Source organism: Cherax quadricarinatus, chromosome 5 (assembly GCF_038502225.1).
Source record: "Cherax quadricarinatus isolate ZL_2023a chromosome 5, ASM3850222v1, whole genome shotgun sequence".
Classification (NCBI taxonomy): Eukaryota; Metazoa; Arthropoda; class Malacostraca; order Decapoda; family Parastacidae; genus Cherax; species Cherax quadricarinatus.
This window is the reverse complement of record NC_091296.1, coordinates 26,967,809-26,987,390: the sequence shown is the minus strand read 5'-3', so window position 1 is coordinate 26,987,390 and position 19,582 is coordinate 26,967,809. Positions and strand designations below refer to the sequence as shown.

General features: G+C 38.8%; 1 protein-coding gene across 6 annotated transcripts in view; it reads right to left on the bottom strand.

Annotated features, from left to right (window-relative positions):
- The window catches only part of ApepP (Aminopeptidase P), a 352,561-nt gene that overhangs the window by 46,077 nt on the left and 286,902 nt on the right, over window positions 1-19,582 (bottom strand). For all 6 annotated transcript variants that reach the window (XM_070101351.1, XM_070101369.1, XM_070101338.1 and 3 more), the window contains 2 exons: window positions 16,385-16,581; window positions 12,164-12,305 (listed from right to left, as the gene is read on the bottom strand). In XM_070101351.1, the coding sequence (XP_069957452.1) occupies window positions 12,164-12,305; window positions 16,385-16,581 (339 nt within the window). The remainder of the gene's footprint in view (window positions 1-12,163; window positions 12,306-16,384; window positions 16,582-19,582) is intronic.

The following is a 19,582-nucleotide window of genomic DNA, read 5'->3' as shown; positions in this document are numbered from 1 at the left end:
GGTCAGCCCTCCCCACCCACACGTAATATACTACATTTAATTAAAGCTCCCCAGAGTGATAAAATACTGGTACAGTACATTCAGTAATTGCCTTCAAATATTTGTAGTCTTAATGTAGGGTGAAAGGTGAGTTTTATTTGTAGGAAGTCAGGTTTGTGAAGTACGTAGCCAGCCAGGGCAGCCCTCCCCACCCCACCCACACGTAATATACTACGATATTTAATTTAAGCTCCCCAGAGCGATAAAATACATATATAGTACATTCATTAATTACCTTAAAATATTTGTAGTCTTAATGTAGGGTGAGAGGTGAGTTAGTCAGATTTGAGAAGTATGTAGCCAGCCAGGGCAGCTCTCCCCACCCCACCCACACATAATGTAAACAAACCAGATGAACGCGTCTGGTTTTCGTCACTTTACATTGTGTACAAGTTGTCTCCACGTTGATACAGTAGAATAAATAAAGAGAAACACTCCCATTCTCATGTAACACCATTTTTAGAAGAAATGATGCCCTGAGTGAAGGCATACGAAAGGAATAATTTTCTAGTTACTCCTAGCAATATTATAGTGTACACATTGTCTCTGATGTTGGACTACAAATTGCTTGGCTACCACAAGTCCTACAAGTTGTCTGGCTACCACAAGTCTACAAGTTGCCTGGCTACCACAAGTTCTACAAGTTGTCTGGCTATCACAAGTCCTACAAGTCGCCTGGCTACCACTAGTCCTACAAGTCACCTGGCTACCACATCTCATATTTATGTTAGTTTATTCTACTGTGGGGTGTATTTAGATGGATTAACAAAATGTCTATATTAACGTTTTATACAAGTGATTATTAGAGTGATTATTATAATTATTCTTTCTTTCAACAAACCAGCCATATCCCATTGAGGCAGGGTGGTCCAAAAAGAAAAACAAAAGTTTCTCATTTTAAATTTAGTAATTTATACAGGAGAAGGGGTTACTAGCCCCTTGCTCCCAGCATTTTTGTCGTATTTACAACACGCATGGCTTACGGAGGAAGATTTCTGTTCCACTTCCCCATGGAGATAATAGGAAATAAACAAGAACAAGAACTAGTAATAAAATAGGAGAAAACCCAGAGGGGTGAGTTTTTTTTTTTTTTTTTCAACAAGTCTGCCGTCTCCCACCGAGGCAGGGTGACCCAAAAAAGAAAGAAAATCCCCAAAAAGAAAATACTTTCATCATCATTCAACACTTTCACCACACTCGCACATTATCACTGTTTTTGCAGAGGTGCTCAGAATACAACAGTCTAGAAGCATAAACATATAAAGATACACAACATATCCCTCCAAACTGCCAATATCCCAAACCCCTCCTTTAAAGTGCAGGCATTGTACTTCCCATTTCCAGGACTCAAGTCCGACTATATGAAAATAACCGGTTTCCCTGAATCCCTTCACTAAATATTACCCTGCTCACACTCCAACAGATCGTCAGGTCCCAAGTACCATTCGTCTCCATTCACTCCTATGTAACACGCTCACGCACGCTTGCTGGAAGTCCAAGCCCCTTACCCACAAAACCTCCTTTACCCCCTCTCTCCAACCCTTTCGAGGACGACCCCTACCCCGCCTTCCTTCCCCTATAGATTTATATGCTTTCCATGTCATTCTACTTTGATCCATTCTCTCTAAATGACCAAACCACCTCAACAACTCCTCTTCTGCCCTCTGACTAATACTTTTATTAACTCCACACCTTCTCCTAATTTCCACACTCCGAATTTTCTGCATAATATTTACACCACACATTGCCCTTAAACAGGACATCTCCACTGCCTCCAACCGTCTCCTCGCTGCTGCATTTACCACCCAAGCTTCACACCCATATAAGAGTGTTGGTACTACTATACTTTCATACATTCCCTTCTTTGCCTCCATAGATAACGTTTTTTGACTCCACATATACCTCAACGCACCACTCACCTTTTTTCCCTCATCAATTCTATGATTAACCTCATCCTTCATAAATCCATTCGCCGACACGTCAACTCCCAAGTATCTGAAAACATTCACTTCTTCCATACTCCTCCTCCCCAATTTGATATCCAATTTTTCTTTATCTAAATCATTTGACACCCTCATCACCTTACTCTTTTCTATGTTCACTTTCAACTTTCTACCTTTACACACATTCCCAAACTCATCCAATAACCTTTGCAATTTTTCTTTAGAATCTCCCATAAGCACAGTATCATCAGCAAAAAGTAACTGTGTCAATTCCCATTTTGAATTTGATTCCCCATAATTTAATCCCACCCCTCTCCCAAACACCCTAGCATTTACTTCCTTTACAACCCCATCTATAAATATATTAAACAACCATGGTGACATTACACATCCCTGTCTAAGACCTACTTTTACCGGGAAGTAGTCTCAGAGGGGTGAGTATATATATATATATACAGTGGACCCCCGAGTTTCGTGATTAATCCGTTCCAGAGAGTCTGCCGACTGGCAAAATTCATGATTGGCGAATCTATTTTCCCCATAAGAAATAATGGAAACCCAATTAATCCGTTTCAGACAGCCAAAAGTATTAACAAAAAATAATTTTTTTTTAAAGATTAAATATAGATTTACATACAGACAACAATGACAAATAAATATAAAGCATTAATAAAATGGATAAATGAACAATTAACATCACACTTAACCTTTATTGATTCTTGTTGGTGTAGGAGGTAGGTAGGAGGCAAGAGGAAGGCGAGTTTATTATGCTTCAATATGACGCTAATATTATCTCTACGGCTTATTTATTTATCACAATTCATCTAATATGACATTATAAACAATATTAATAACATAGAAACATGATATATACTCTAGAATGAATAAAATATGTCATAATGTATGAGAGGAGTAAATGGTGTAAGTGTTGTTGTTAGGTTTAAGGGCCGCCACTGAGAGAAGCCGTGTTGGTGGCGGTGGAGGCTTTGGCCACCATCACCATCACACTTAAACAATGTATGTAACTTATAAATAAGAAATATTTACAATTTAATTTATAAATAAGTAATATTTACATTTTAATTTATAAATAAGAAACATTTACATTTTAATTTATAAATAAGTAAGTTTATTCAGATATACACAAATACAGTTACATAGATTATCATACATAGCAGCATATGTGTAAAGTACCCAGGATAACCCAAAAATTTCAAGAGTGACATATTTCCACTGGTGTCCTTTTATATTTACACTTATATTTACTTTTATACTTACACTTTTATATTTACACTTACCTTGGAGGAGATGTTAGTTTAACCCTTTGAGGGTAGACAGGCCCTCTCCGAGACTCGTTCTCAAGGTCGGCCAAATTTAAAAAAAAAAAAAATTATCATGAAAAGATAGAGAATCTTTTCCCGATCATAATGACACCAAAAGTATGAAATTTGATGGAAAACTTACGGAATTATGTTCTTGCGAAGTTAGCGGTCTCGGCGATGTTTACGCATCGGCGATTTTGCCCACTTTGAGCCCCATTTTCGGCCAATTCCACTGTACTAGTGGACAAAAAACATGAATATTTCTCTAGAACTCCATTTTTTCTATCGAATGAGTGCAAGAAACCACCCATTTACCAATTTCAACTATCCAGTACAGTGGTCAGAATTTAGCAAGTTTGCCAATTTCACACAAATTTCAAAAGATGCCAATTTCTGAATAGGGTCCATAATAAACAAGACATTCCTGGCACTAAAATGACATTTCCTCTGTTCATTTGTCATGTCTCAAGGCCCCTCTTACATTCTTTTGCTTTCCACTTTGAATTTTTATTCTCACAAAAAATAGAAGATTTACTGTTGTGCAGACTACTGCATTAGTGTAAAAAATGGTATAAATAATATTGGCGCACTTGTGAAAGAATATTAGACTCACTAGTTGACGTGTATTGGACACTTGGCATGATTTGTTTGCTTTTGAACTTTGGTAAACATCGAACATTTCTGCTACTTTGAGCTCAATTTCAAGGTACTTTTCATTGTAAAACCAGTCAAAATCATCTCAATTTCTGTAATATGTCTTCCATTCTATAAAATGAGACCAAGAAAACTAGAATACAACAATAAATACCATACGAAAATACAGTGCAAAGTCACTGTTTTATTCCAAAAAAACGGTCAAAGTTTTTTTTTTCTCATTATGCACTGTGTGCTGCAGGATTTTTTTTATACTGTGCACACTGACCACATAGACCCATTCTTTCATATGTAGGCCTACCAGCTTTCTCCCACTAGATTTGAGGGCGCTAGAATTTAGGTGTACTAGTACGTCAAAAACCCTGGGTCGTAAGCCGTACTAGTACGGCCGAAACCCCCAAAGGGTTAATTAGTTAGCTTGATGAAGGAGATGTTGGCAGAGGTTTAGGGTGGTGGAAGATAGCAGGGTGGTGTATGTTCAGCAGTCCTATACACATCCAACAACATTGGAGAGTTACTCTCATGTTGTTTTTCTATTGCTTACTCGCTTAACTTATTTGCTACACTGTTAATTCTACACTTTATCGCTGGCTGGAGCTATAGCCTTTATTGATACCTGCTGCTTTAGTATCATACATATTAAAGAATCACTGCAGAAGGCACATTCTCTCCTCTCTCTTCCTCCTCTACTTTAGTACTTTGCAATGAGTTTTTTCTTGAATTCTATCGTGTTTCTCACCTTCTTTACCAAAGGGCTGGCACTAGGAGCTTTCTTTGGGCCAATGGTGGCTTATTTAGCAGTTGCAAGCACAAAAAGCAATGAATTATTATGAAATGTGTTGTATGAACCCATGGGGTGATGGTCACATGCTGGTAAACAATGGCACATTGAGTGTGAATAGTGCGGGAGACTGGCTTTGTGTGTGCGCTGACGGAGTCCAATCACGAACCACGAAGCTAAATTTTGCCGAAAAAACTTGCAGAAAGTCAGATTTCACGAAAGTCGCGGCTGCCAAACGGCGGGGCCCCACTGTATATGCTTGTACATGTATGTGTAGTGTGATCTAAGTGTAAGAAGAAGTAGCAAGATATACCTGAAATCTTGCATGTTTATGACACAGAAAAAAGACATCAGCAATCCTACCATCATGTAAAACAATTACAGGTTTCCATTTTACACTCACTTGGCAGGACGGTAGTACCTCCCTGGGCGATTGCTGTCTACCAACCTACTACCTAGGTATTATTATTCTTTCTTCCTTTCTTTCAACACACCGGCCGTATCCCACCGAGGCGGGGTGGCCCAAAAGGAAAAACAAAAGTTTCTCCTTTTACATTTAGTAATATATACAGGAGAAGGGGTTACTAGTCCCTTGCTTCCAGCATTTTAGTCGCCTCTTACGACACACGTGGCTTATGGAGGAAGAATTCTGTTCCCCTTCCCCATGGAGGTAAGAGGAAATAAACAAGAACAAGAACTAGTAAGAAAAATGGAAGAAAACCCAGAGGGGTGTGTATATACATATATGCTTGTACATGTATGTGTAGTGTGACCTAAGTGTAAGTAGAAGTAGCAAGACGTACCTGAAATCTTGCATGTTCATGAGACAGAAAAAAGGACACCAGCAATCCTACCATCATGTAAAACAATTACAGGCTTACATTTTATACTCACTTGGCAGGACGGTAGTACCTCCCTGGGCGGTTGCTGTCTACCAACCTACTACCTAGGTATTATTATTATTCTTTCTTTCTTTCAACACACCGGCCGTATCCCACCGAGGCGGGGTGGCCCAAAAGGAAAAACGAAAGTTTCTCCTTTTACATTTAGTAATATATACAGGAGAAGAGGTTACTAGCCCCTTGCTCCCGGCATTTTAGTTGCCTCTTACAACACGCATGGCTTACGGAGGAAGAATTCTGTTCCACTTCCCCATGGAGATAAGAGGAAATAAACAAGAATAAGAACTAGAAAGAAAATAGAAGAAAACCCAGAGGGGTGTGTATATATGTGCTTGTACATGTATGTGTAGTGTGACCTAAGTGTAAGTAGAAGTAGCAAGACGTACCTGAAATCTTGCATGTTCATGAGACAGAAAAAAGGACACCAGCAATCCTACCATCATGTAAAACAATTACAGGCTTTCGTTTTACACTCACTTGGCAGGACGGTAGTACCTCCCTGGGCGGTTGCTGTCTACCAACCTACTACCTAGGTATTATTATTATTATTATTATTATTATTATTATTAATATGGCATCATCAAGATTAATAAGACACTCTTAGTGATTTTCATATGTACCTGCATGCCAGCACAGTGTGTAAGTTTACTTAGGTACAGGTACACATAAATATAAGTCTTTCTTTCTTTCAACACACCGGCCGTATCCCACCGAGGCGGGGTGGCCCAAAAGGAAAAACGAAAGTTTCTCCTTTTACATTCAGTAATATATACAGGAGAAGAGGTTACTAGCCCCTTGCTCCCAGCATTTTAGTCGCCTCTTACAACAAGCATGGCTTACGGAGGAAGAATTCTGTTCCACTTCCCCATGGAGGTAAGAGGAAATAAACAAGAACTAGAAAGAAAATAGAAGAAAACCCAGATGGGTGTATATATATATGTTTGTACATGTATGTGCAGTGTGACCTAAGTGTAAGTAGAAGTAGCAAGACGTACCTGAAACCTTGCACGTTTATGACAGAAAATAAAACAACAAAAAAAAAAAACACCAGCAATCCTACCATCATGTAAAACAATTACAGGCTTTCATTTTACACTCACTTGGCAGGACTGTAGTACCTCCCTGGGCGGTTGCTGTCTAGCAACTTACTACCTAGGTATTATTATTTTTTTTTTTTTTTTTTTTTTTTTCAACAAGTCGGCCGTCTCCCACCGAGGCAGGGTGACCCAAAAAAGAAAGAAAATCCCCAAAAAGAAAATACTTTCATCATCATTCAACACTTTCACCACACTCGCACATTATCACTGTTTTTGCAGAGGTGCTCAGAATACAACAGTCTAGAAGCATAAACATATAAAGATACACAACATATCCCTCCAAACTGCCAATATCCCAAACCCCTCCTTTAAAGTGCAGGCATTGTACTTCCCATTTCCAGGACTCAAGTCCGACTATATGAAAATAACCGGTTTCCCTGAATCCCTTCACTAAATATTACCCTGCTCACACTCCAACAGATCGTCAGGTCCCAAGTACCATTCGTCTCCATTCACTCCTATCTAACACGCTCACGCACGCTTGCTGGAAGTCCAAGCCCCTTACCCACAAAACCTCCTTTACCCCCTCTCTCCAACCCTTTCGAGGACGACCCCTACCCTGCCTTCCTTCCCCTATAGATTTATATGCTTTCCATGTCATTCTACTGTGATCCATTCTCTCTAAATGACCAAACCACCTCAACAACCCCTCTTCTGCCCTCTGACTAATACTTTTATTAACTCCACACCTTCTCCTAATTTCCACACTCCGAATTTTCTGCATAATATTTACACCACACATTGCCCTTAAACAGGACATCTCCGCTGCCTCCAACCGTCTCCTCGCTGCTGCATTTACCACCCAAGCTTCACACCCATATAAGAGTGTTGGTACTACTAAACTTTCATACATTCCCTTCTTTGCCTCCATAGATAACGTTTTTTGACTCCACATATACCTCAACGCACCACTCACCTTTTTTCCCTCATCAATTCTATGATTAACCTCATCCTTCATAAATCCATCCGCCGACACGTCAACTCCCAAGTATCTGAAAACATTCACTTCTTCCATACTCCTCCTCCCCAATTTGATATCCAATTTTTCTTTATCTAAATCATTTGACACCCTCATCACCTTACTCTTTTCTATGTTCACTTTCAACTTTCTACCTTTACACACATTCCCAAACTCATCCACTAACCTTTGCAATTTTTCTTTAGAATCTCCCATAAGCACAGTATCATCAGCAAAAAGTAACTGTGTCAATTCCCATTTTGAATTTGATTCCCCATAATTTAATCCCACCCCTCTCCCAAACACCCTAGCATTTACTTCCTTTACAACCCCATCTATAAATATATTAAACAACCATGGTGACATTACACATCCCTGTCTAAGACCTACTTTTACCGGGAAGTAGTCTCCCTCTCTTCTACACACCCTAACCTGAGCCTCACTATCCTCATAAAAACTCTTTACAGCATTTAATAACTTACCACCTATTCCATATACTTGCAACATCTGCCACATTGCTCCTCTATCCACTCTATCATATGCCTTTTCTAAATCCATAAATGCAATAAAAACTTCCCTATCTTTATCTAAATACTGTTCACATATATGCTTCAATGTAAACACCTGATCTACACATCCCCTACCCACTCTAAAACCTCCTTGCTCATCCGCAATCCTACATTCTGTCTTACCTCTAATTCTTTCAATTATAACCCTACCGTACACTTTTCCTGGTATACTCAGTAAGCTTATTCCTCTATAATTTTTACAGTCTCTTTTGTCCCCTTTCCCTTTATATAAAGGGACTATACATGCTCTCTGCCAATCCCTAGGTACCTTCCCCTCTTTCATACATTTATTAAACAAAAGTACCAACCACTCCAACACTATATCCCCCCCTGCTTTTAACATTTCTGTCATGATCCCATCAGTTCCAACTGCTTTACCCCCTTTCATTTTACGTAATGCCTCACGTACCTCCCCCACACTTACATTCTGCTCTTCTTCACTCCTAAAAGATGGTATACCTCCCTGACCAGTGCATGAAATTACTGCCTCTGTTTCTTCCTTAACATTTAAAAGTTCCTCAAAATATTCTCGCCATCTACCCAATACCTCCATCTCCCCATCTACTAACTCCCCTACTCTGTTTTTAACTGACAAATCCATATTTTCCCTAGGCTTTCTTAACTTGTTTAACTCACTCCAAAATTTTTTCTTATTTTCATTAAAATTTCTTGACAGTGCCTCTCCCACTCTATCATCTGCTCTCCTTTTGCACTCTCTCACCACTCTCTTTACCTTTCTTTTACTCTCCATATACTCTGCTCTTCTTATAACACTTCTGCTTTGTAAAAACCTCTCATAAGCTACCTTTTTCTCTTTTATCACACCCTTTACTTCATCATTCCACCAATCACTCCTCTTTCCTCCTGCCCCCACCCTCCTATAACCACAAACTTCTGCCCCACATTCTAATACTGCATTTTTAAAACTATTCCAACCCTCTTCAACCCCCCCACTACTCATCTTTGCACTAGCCCACCTTTCTGCCAATAGTCGCTTATATCTCACCCGAACTTCCTCCTCCCTTAGTTTATACACTTTCACTTCCCTCTTACTTGTTGTTGCCACCTTCCTCTTTTCCCATCTACCTCTTACTCTAACTGTAGCTACAACTAAATAATGATCCGATATATCAGTTGCCCCTCTATAAACATGTACATCCTGGAGCCTACCCATCAACCTTTTATCCACCAATACATAATCTAATAAACTACTTTCATTACGTGCTACATCATACCTTGTATATTTATTTATCCTCTTTTTCATAAAATATGTATTACTTATTACCAAATTTCTTTCTACACATAGCTCAATTAAAGGCTCCCCATTTACATTTACCCCTGGCACCCCAAATTTACCTACTACTCCCTCCATAACATTTTTACCCACTTTAGCATTAAAATCCCCAACCACCATTACTCTCACACTTGATTCAAAACTCCCCACGCATTCACTCAACATTTCCCAAAATCTCTCTCTCTCCTCTACACTTCTCTCTTCTCCAGGTGCATACACGCTTATTATAACCCACTTTTCACATCCAATCTTTATTTTACTCCACATAATCCTTGAATTAATACATTTATAGTCCCTCTTTTCCTGCCATAGCTTATCCTTCAACATTATTGCTACTCCTTCTTTAGCTCTAACTCTATTTGAAACCCCTGACCTAATCCCATTTATTCCTCTCCACTGAAACTCTCCCACCCCCTTCATATTATTATTATTATTAATATGGCATCTTCAAGATTAATAAGACACTCTTAGTGATTTTCATATGTACCTGCATGCCAGCACAGTGTGAGTTTACTTAGGTACAGGAACACATAAATATAAATATCAGTTACATATAATAATAATGTAGGTATGTAGTCCTCCGGGGCTACATACCTACACCTACCTACATAGCTACACGATATTTAATGTGGCCCAGAGACATACTATTACCATCGACATACCATGTTCACTGAGTTTAATCATTTCTAACAACTACCTTTAGATGCCATCATAAACAAAGGGAGAAGTAATGAATAATTCATGCCAAGAATCGTAAACAAAAGCGTTACGTGTTAAGGGGAGTGACGTAATGTTTTCCCTCCGCCCGGCTACCACACCTCCATAGTATATAAACATAAAATGTTTATATGCTATGCAATGTGTTTCTTACATAATTTTGAAGAAAATATCATAGATGGATTAATGAAAATGCCTATATTGACGTAAAATTAGACATTTACTGTGCTTAAGGGTGGTTATTATTACATAATAGAGAGATGTGCTCATGGAGAATGTAAACAAACCAGGTGGCGAGTGCCGTATTTGAAAGACCGCTTGCCATATAGAAAGTTTTGGTCATAATTTGAGATCGCCGTATTAGCAGAACGCCGTAAGGTGAAACGCCGAAAAGCGGGGCCCTACTGTATAAAGATTCATAGACAGGACAAACTGGTTTGGCAGTAACTATGCCATCTGACAGGTGAAAGTGAGGCCTTCCTCATGATACCATAACTGGGCCTGATCCAATCTTTTTCTGGTCCTTGCCTGGGCTCACTATTCTTAAGTGGACAATGGATACAGAACTGAACAATTTGCATACTGGGCACACCTAAACTTACAGTTCCTCTTTCCTCTCTCAGAATGGTGGCCAGCCATTATTGTCTTGGGTGGCCCACTCAGCCAGACACTGTTAAATACTTTCTCTACTGCCTCCATTTTTGCTCCTAAAAGAACCTTACTCCTTCATTTTCTTACCAAACTATGAGTATGTTGTTTATCTCTCTCCTACTGGATGTGCACATTTTGACCCAGATGTCAACTACCAGATCAACCAGGCTGTGATGGATGTGGATCAGCAGACCACCACTAGCAACAGCCATGTTGACCAAGCAAGCTCCAGATGAGCCTGGCCCATGGCCAGGCTCATCTGGCCCATGGCCAGGCTCTGGGAGTAAAAAATTTCTTGGAACTCATCAAAGGTATACCTTATACTGAGTGATACTTAAACTTTTATTTGGGCCAGCAGTGAGGTGAGTTTATTGTTAAAAGTCCTTAATAATGAACTGGAGTAGCCCTTCAACCCAAGAACAGTGTTACTCATGGTAATTTGAACTAATGAATGATTAGCAAGTAGCACAGTATTTTGTCCCTGGAAAGAAATTATTTTGTGACCCAATATGTGTCTATGAATCTAATGACCCTAGAGGACAGAAGGACCAGGGAGGACATAACATACAAAAATACTCAGAGAAATTGATAGGGCAGACAGGAAACAAGTGCTCATATGCTCAGCTGGATACTGGAGACACAGATGAGTCACAGGAATGTCAGGAGGTATTTCCTCAATCTCAGGGTGGTCGGGAAGTGGAATGACTTCAATGAGAAGTGGCAGAGGCAGATTCCCCACATACACAGTTTTAAGAATAGGTATAATAATGCCCTCAAGGCTAATGGTAAGTTGAGATTCAAGGCCAGAAGCTAAGACTCAACCCCTGCAACCACATATGGGTGAGTACTGACACGCAAGTAAGCAAGCGTTTCTTCAAAAAAACGGTAAACATGATGACTTCATAAAGGGGGTTTAAAAGTAAATATCGAACAAGTTATTTTCCTGCAGTTAATTGAAAGCTGAAAGGCGAGTCCAAGAAGTGGAGATAATTACCCATAAGAAGTTTGTTGCTATGGTTTCCCATGATATTCACATCATTTCTTACACCATAAAAAGAAAATTTAACAGCCCCAATGATTTTACTCTCATGCAAGATTTTTCACTCAAAATAACTGTATATGTCAACAGTTTATAAAAAACATTAAATTAAGTTCTTCAGCTTCATTATGAAAAGTAACACCGGACCTGCAGGAAGACTGAATTATACTTAAAACATAAATAGTTGTCTAATTCACCTTTAATCTCTACAGTGTTCTTGATGGCTTTTCTTAGTGCAACTGGTGATACTTTTGACAGTCTTTTATCCTCAGGAACCATTTGAGTTACTGCTTGAGAAGCATGGTTGGATATCCAAACTTTTCCACTCTGTTTCAGTAGCTGAAAAAAAAAAATAACAAAATGACATTTCTATCACAAAGCCATTTTTGTTTTTAATACTGTATATTGTATGTATTGTATACTCTATACCATCAGTGTACCATCAGTCTTGTGTACTATATTAACCTTTTCGCTGTCAAGACCCCTGCTCACAAACTTGCTCTCAGTGTCAAAGAAAATATTCTCTTATGAAATGATAATCTTATGGAATTATGCTCTCATGAAGTTAGTGGTCTCGGTGATATAAACGCAGTGGCGATTTTGCCCACTTTGAGCTCAATTTTCAGCTAATTCCATTGTTCCAGTATTATTATTATAATCAAAAAGAAGCGCTAAACCACAAGGGCTATTGTTCCAGTAGACCAAACTCATAGCTATATCACTAGAACTCCATTTGTGCTATCAACTGAGTAAAAGAAATCACCCATTTACCAATTTCAACTACTCAATAAAGTGGTCAGAAATTGGCAATTTGGCCAATTTCACACAAATTTCAAACAATGCCAATTTCAAAATAGGGTCCAGAATAAACAATGCAGACATTCCTGGCACTAAATTAACATTTTTCTCTGTTCATCAGTCACATCTCCAGGCCCTTCTTATATTACTCTTGGTTTCCATTATGAATTTTTATTCACACAAAAAATAGATTTACTGTTATGGAGACTATTGCATTATTGTAATAATTGTATAAATAATGTCAACCTATTTGTGACTGCATATTAGATAGGCCATTTGGACACATATTGGACAATTCCCACCAAGGCAGGGTGGCCCGAAAAAGAAAAACTTTCACCATCATTCACTCTATCACTGTCTTGCCAGAAGGGTGCTTTACACTATAGTTTTTAAACTGCAACATTAACACCCCTCCTTCAGAGTGCAGGCACTGTACTTCCCATAAATACACCTCAAAGTTGGCATTTTAAACTAAAAACACAGTCTTTTTTTTTTTTATCATTATGCACTGCGTGCTGCAGGATTTTTTTTATACTGTGCACACTGACCACGCAGACCCATTCTCTCACATGTAGCTAATGAGACGGTCTGGAGTGCTGAGACTCTCTGATAGCAGGTTCTATCCCCATCTGTGGTATGGTTTCTCACTTGTAGGTCTACCATCATTTTCCCGCTAGATTTGAAGCCACTAGAATTTTGGTGTAATACTACAGCACCAACACTGGCTTGCAAAGGGTTAAGTGAGGTGTACTATATTATTGGGGTGGTAGGGTAAGTGGAATATTCAAATTGCTTCAGGAAGCAATCCAAATATTTTTTGCTCAAAATCTTATCTAATTATAAAGTGTATTTATAAAGCTGAGATCCCATGTCAATGAAAGATGGGTGGGGATGTTGCAGTTCAAAAGGTTATTTGATTTTTGATGACAATGCACCTTGAGAAAGCCAGGTAATGAATAAGTGATGGTTAATGTACTTCCTTTGGGTTACCATACCATGAGGAAAAGTTGCTAATGTCATGAAGAAAATCAATTAAAAGTCTGATTAAGTGATTCAATATTCATACTTTAAAAAACAATAATTCTATCCTCGATGCTTTGCTTCCTCTGAAAAGTAACTTCTTTTTTTGAAAAGAGATTCATGTAGAATCCTCTAAACACTGTCTATGCTTAAAAAAAAAAAAGAGACATGAATACTTAATTTATAGGAAGCCACATGAATGTATGCTACAATATATTCCTGAAAACTTACAAATATTCTCATAAAAATAACTTGCCACCAAGAACTATTCATGAGAAACAAGACTGTGTATTATTATTATACTTAAGTGAAGGGCAAAGCACATTTGGGTCATTCAGTACTAGGAGTGGTAGAGGCTTGATTCTTTGTCTGCTTATCATGAGAGTCACTCTTTTCTCTGCGGTATACTAGGTAATAACACTATTATTTTACATTTTTATTTTTTTTGCCACTCTGGCCATCTTCCACAGAGGTAGGCTGACCCAGATAAAGAGAAAACACATTTACCCTCTTGCCAGAAGTGTGCTGACATCACAGATCAACTGGCTGTCCAAACCTCAACATTCCCACCACTCCTTCAGAGTGCAGGCACTGTACCCCCTACTCCAGGACTCAAGTCTGGCTAACCAGTTTCTTCTGAATCCTTTCATAAGTGGTAACCTGCTCACACTCCAACAGCATGCCAAGTAATAAAAAAACCACTTGCCTCCATTTGCTCCTATCTAATCCACTTACACAAGCCTCTTAGGATGTCGAAGCCCCTAGCACTCAAATCTCCTTTACCCCCCCCTTCCTCCAAGCTTGCCTGGGATGGGTCCTACCCCTCCCTCCCTCCTTGCCAGGTTTAAACACCCTCCTAATCTTTCTATTTTGCTTCATCCTCTCTAAATACCTAAACCACCTTAACATCCCCTCCTCATCCCCATCAAATCCTCAATCTCCAAAGTCTCTGCATAATATTCACACCACACATTGCCCTCAAACAAGATATGACAGAAAATAGAGGCCGCTCTTCAACCCGAGATCAGGAAAAAAATTGTTTGCCCAATAAGAGTAAATACATAAAGAGAAATTAAATGCTGTGAGTGACCTCTGATTATATTCAGTAGAGCTACTTTACTGTATGCTACGATAAAACTTGTTAAACCTGTAACTATTTGAAATTTAAAATAAGTGGACCCTTGGTTTTCATGAGTCTCAGTTTTCGTGAATTTTGGTTATCGGCAACCTTTTTCATCAAAATATAGCCTTGGTTTTCTTGATTTCCCTTGGATTTCGGCAGTTGTACAGTATGTGTCCCAGTGGCCCCGCACACACAAATTATCCCACAGACGCATTCAAGAGTCAGTCTGGCATTGTTTCTTGGCGAGTGAGCATTACTCTGCGAGGTAATACGAAACATTTCGTAATAATACATTTTTTTTTGCACTTGTTTATTGCGTGTGACTGCTGAATAAGCCACCATGGGCCCAAAGAAAGCTTCTAGTGCCAGCTCTTTAATAAACAAGGTGAGAAACACGATAGAGTTCAAGAAAGAATACACCAGCCAGGGTATTTCCCCACACACACCAGCCAGGGTACTTCCCCACACTAGCCAGAGTACTTCCTCACTCACCAGCCAGGGTACTTCCCCACACTAGCCAGAGTACTTCCTCACTCACCAGCCAGGGTACTTCCCCACACACCAGACAGGGAACTTCCCCACACCAGCCAGGGCACTTCCCCACACACCAGCCGGGGTACTTCCCCACACACACCTGACAACCCTATGCCTGTTGTGGAATCTATTGTAGCTTTGAGGAAGTCCATGGGGTTGGATGTGAGTGGCCAGGATGTGGAAGAATTGGTGGAGGACCACAGTGAAGAACTAACCACTGAAGAGCTGCAAGACCTTCATCTGCAACAGCAACAGACCACAGCTGAGGAAACTGCTTCAGAGGAGGAGGGAGAGAGAGAGAAGAAGGTGCCTTCTTCAGTGATTAAGGACATTTGTGCAAAGTGGAATGAGGTGCAAACTTTTGTAGAGGGACATCACCCTAACAAAGCTGTTATAGGCTGTATCTGCGACATGTTCAATGACAATGCCTTGTCCCATTTTAGGCAAATCTTAAAGAGATGCCAGAAACAGAGCTCTCTGGAACAATTTTTTGAGCGACAGGGTTCCAGTGACTTTCAAGCTGGTCCTAGTGCCATTAAAAAACAAAGAAAGGAAGTAACTCCAGATAAGGACTCAGTACCTAGTCTTCATGGAAGGGGATTCCCCTTCCAAACAATAGTAACTTCTCCTCCCTCTCCCCTCCTCCCGTCTTCTATACACCAACAAGAGTCTTCAATAAAGGTAAGTGTGATATTATTGCTTTATATTGATTTGTCATTCTTTTCTGTATGTAAATCTATATTTAATCTCCAAAAAAAATTATTTTTTGTTAATACTTTTGGGTGTCTGGAACGAATTAATTTGATTTACATTATTTCTTATGGGGAATATGGTTTTGGTTTTTGGCAGACTGTCTGGAACAGATTAATCACGAAAACCAAGGTTCCACTGTATTGCAAATAAAAATCTATGTTACAAAACTATGAATATTGTGAATACCAACCTGATCATCAATAAACTTGGGAACATCATCATATGACTTGATGATGACTTTGATTTCCTCAGTCTGCAGAGCTTCTCTAGCTGCTGATGTTAGTTGGGATTCATTAATAAAAATAAAGGCTTCATTCTGAGTCACAGAGGCATAAGAGAAAAACACTGGGTTGTATTCTATGTCTGATCCTCTCAAGTTATACAAATCTGAAAAAGAAATGACAAATAGAAAAAGAGCAAACATTTACACGGAGGTATCTTACTGTATGAGGCTAAACACTTTAGGTAGACAAACTGTGTTCCCCTATCAGGTTTAAAAGCAAAACCTGTTAGGACAATAATTTATATGACACTCAACTGTTACAGTAGGTCCACTATCTATATTCCACAGAAATTCTGTTACTTTAGCTATATATGCTCTAGAAAACCATTACCATATTGGAATCTAAGTTATCTCTGAGCAAAGAGTGTAGTACTACAATGGTAGAGTATAGCAGCATTATGTAAATAAAATACAGAATGATAGTTATGGCATTTTATAGTAAATATATTTCGTCCAGTACGGACTTTATCAATTCACTGAATTGATATAGTCCCTGGTGGATGAAAGGTCTTCATAATAAAATGCCATAACGTGCATTGTGTTTTATTTACATATAGAGCAATGACCTAGGTAGTAGGTTGGTAGACAGCAACTGCCCAGGGAGGTACTACCGTCCTGCCGAGTGAGTGTAAAACAAAAGCCTGTAATTGTTTTACATGATGGTAGGATTGCTGGTGTCCACTTTTTGTCTCATAAACATGCAAGGTTTCAGATACGTCTTGCTACTTCTACTTACACTTAGGTCACACTACACATACATGTACAAGCATATATATATACACATCCCTCTGGGTTTTCTTCTGTTTTCTTAATAGTTCTTGTTCTTATTTATTTCCTCTTATCTCCATGGGAAAGTGGAACAGAATTCTTTCTCCGTAAGCTATGCATGTTGTAAGAGGCGACTAAAATGCCGGGAGCAAGGGGCTAGTAACCCCTTCTCCTGTATAAATTACTAAATTTAAAAAGAGAAACTTTTGTTTTTCTTTTTGTTTTCTTTTTGGTGGGATATGGCCAGTTTGTTGAAAAAAAAAAATAGAGTAATGAGTGCCTCTTCACACTATGTGGTCATATACTGTACATGTAATTGTCTATTGGTTGTTTTAAGAGTAAAACTATACTTATAAGGTCTTCTTTTTAATTTATTATATTAATAAATCTTGCAATAATGTACTTACAATGTCCTCCTAGAGTTTATTCCACTCTTCAACTACCATATTTATGAAATATATTCTTTGTAATCATTGACAGACAGTACAGAAGACATTTTAAACTTGTGTTCTTTTGTCTTCCTATTTGCTGGATCCAAAATAATTTTTTTGTCATATGATTACCACTTCATAGTTACAAGTTGAGCTAAGCTCGTGGTATCCTATCTTCAGCACATAATTTTGTTATACAGTATAGTGAATGCATTTTCTTCTTCGAACCCCACTACCTTGATGGGAAACAGCAATGTTATATACTAAATGTTTCTAGTATTTGTGCCATACCTTATCTTGGATTATATTCCTGTAATCTAATACTACAATGTTTTAAAATATTTTTTAGTGCCCATTTTCAAAACCCCTTTCTCAGTTGATAATTGTGACCTCTTGGTCTTTTTTTGTTGGGCAGCTAAAATATCCTCTTTATAAATTTCCTTGCTTATAGGTAGTAGGTTGGTAGACAGCAACCACCCAGGGAAGTACTACCGTCCTGCCAGATGACTGTGAAACAGAAACCTGTAACTGTTTTGCATGATGGTAGGATTGCTGTTTTCTTTTTCTGTCTCATAAACATGCTAGATAACAGGGATATCTTGCTACTCCTACTTACACTTTGGTCACACTTCACAGACACGCACATGTTGGATGTTGTGCAGATGATAAGAAAGAGATGATTGTAGATGTTATGAATGAGAAGAAGCTGGATGTCCTGGCTTTAAGTGAAACAAAGCTGAAGGGGGTGGGAGAGTTTCAGTGGAGAGGAATAAATGGGATTAGGTCAGGGGTTTCAAATAGAGTTAGAGCTAAAGAAGGAGTAGCAATAATGTTGAAGGATAAGCTATGGCAGGAAAAGAGGGACTATAAATGTATTAATTCAAGGATTATGTGGAGTAAAATAAAGATTGGATGTGAAAAGTGGGTTATAATAAGCGTGTATGCACCTGGAGAAGAGAGAAGTGTAGAGGAGAGAGAGAGATTTTGGGAAATGTTGAGTGAATGCGTGGGGAGTTTTGAACCAAGTGTGAGAGTAATGGTGGTTGGGGATTTCAATGCTAAAGTGGGTAAAAATGTTATGGAAGGAGTAGTAGGTAAATTTGGGGTGCCAGGGGTAAATGTAAATGGGGAGCCTTTAATTGAGCTATGTGTAGAAAGAAATTTGGTAATAAGTAATACATATTTTATGAAAAAGAGGATAAATAAATATACAAGGTATGATGTAGCACGTAATGAAAGTAGTTTATTAGATTATGTATTGGTGGATAAAAGGTTGATGGGTAGGCTCCAGGATGTACATGTTTATAGAGGGGCAACTGATATATCGGATCATTATTTAGTTGTAGCTACAGTTAGAGTAAGAGGTAGATGGGAAAAGAGGAAGGTGGCAACAACAAGTAAGAGGGAGGTGAAAGTGTATAAACTAAGGGAGGAGGAAGTTCGGGTGAGATATAAGCGACTATTGGCAGAAAGGTGGGCTAGTGCAAAGATGAGTAGTGGGGGGGTTGAAGAGGGTTGGAATAGTTTTAAAAATGCAGTATTAGAATGTGGGGCAGAAGTTTGTGGTTATAGGAGGGTGGGGGCAGGAGGAAAGAGGAGTGATTGGTGGAATGATGAAGTAAAGGGTGTGATAAAAGAGAAAAAGGTAGCTTATGAGAGGTTTTTACAAAGCAGAAGTGTTATAAGAAGAGCAGAGTATATGGAGAGTAAAAGAAAGGTAAAGAGAGTGGTGAGAGAGTGCAAAAGGAGAGCAGATGATAGAGTGGGAGAGGCACTGTCAAGAAATTTTAATGAAAATAAGAAAAAATTTTGGAGTGAGTTAAACAAGTTAAGAAAGCCTAGGGAAAATATGGATTTGTCAGTTAAAAACAGAGTAGGGGAGTTAGTAGATGGGGAGATGGAGGTA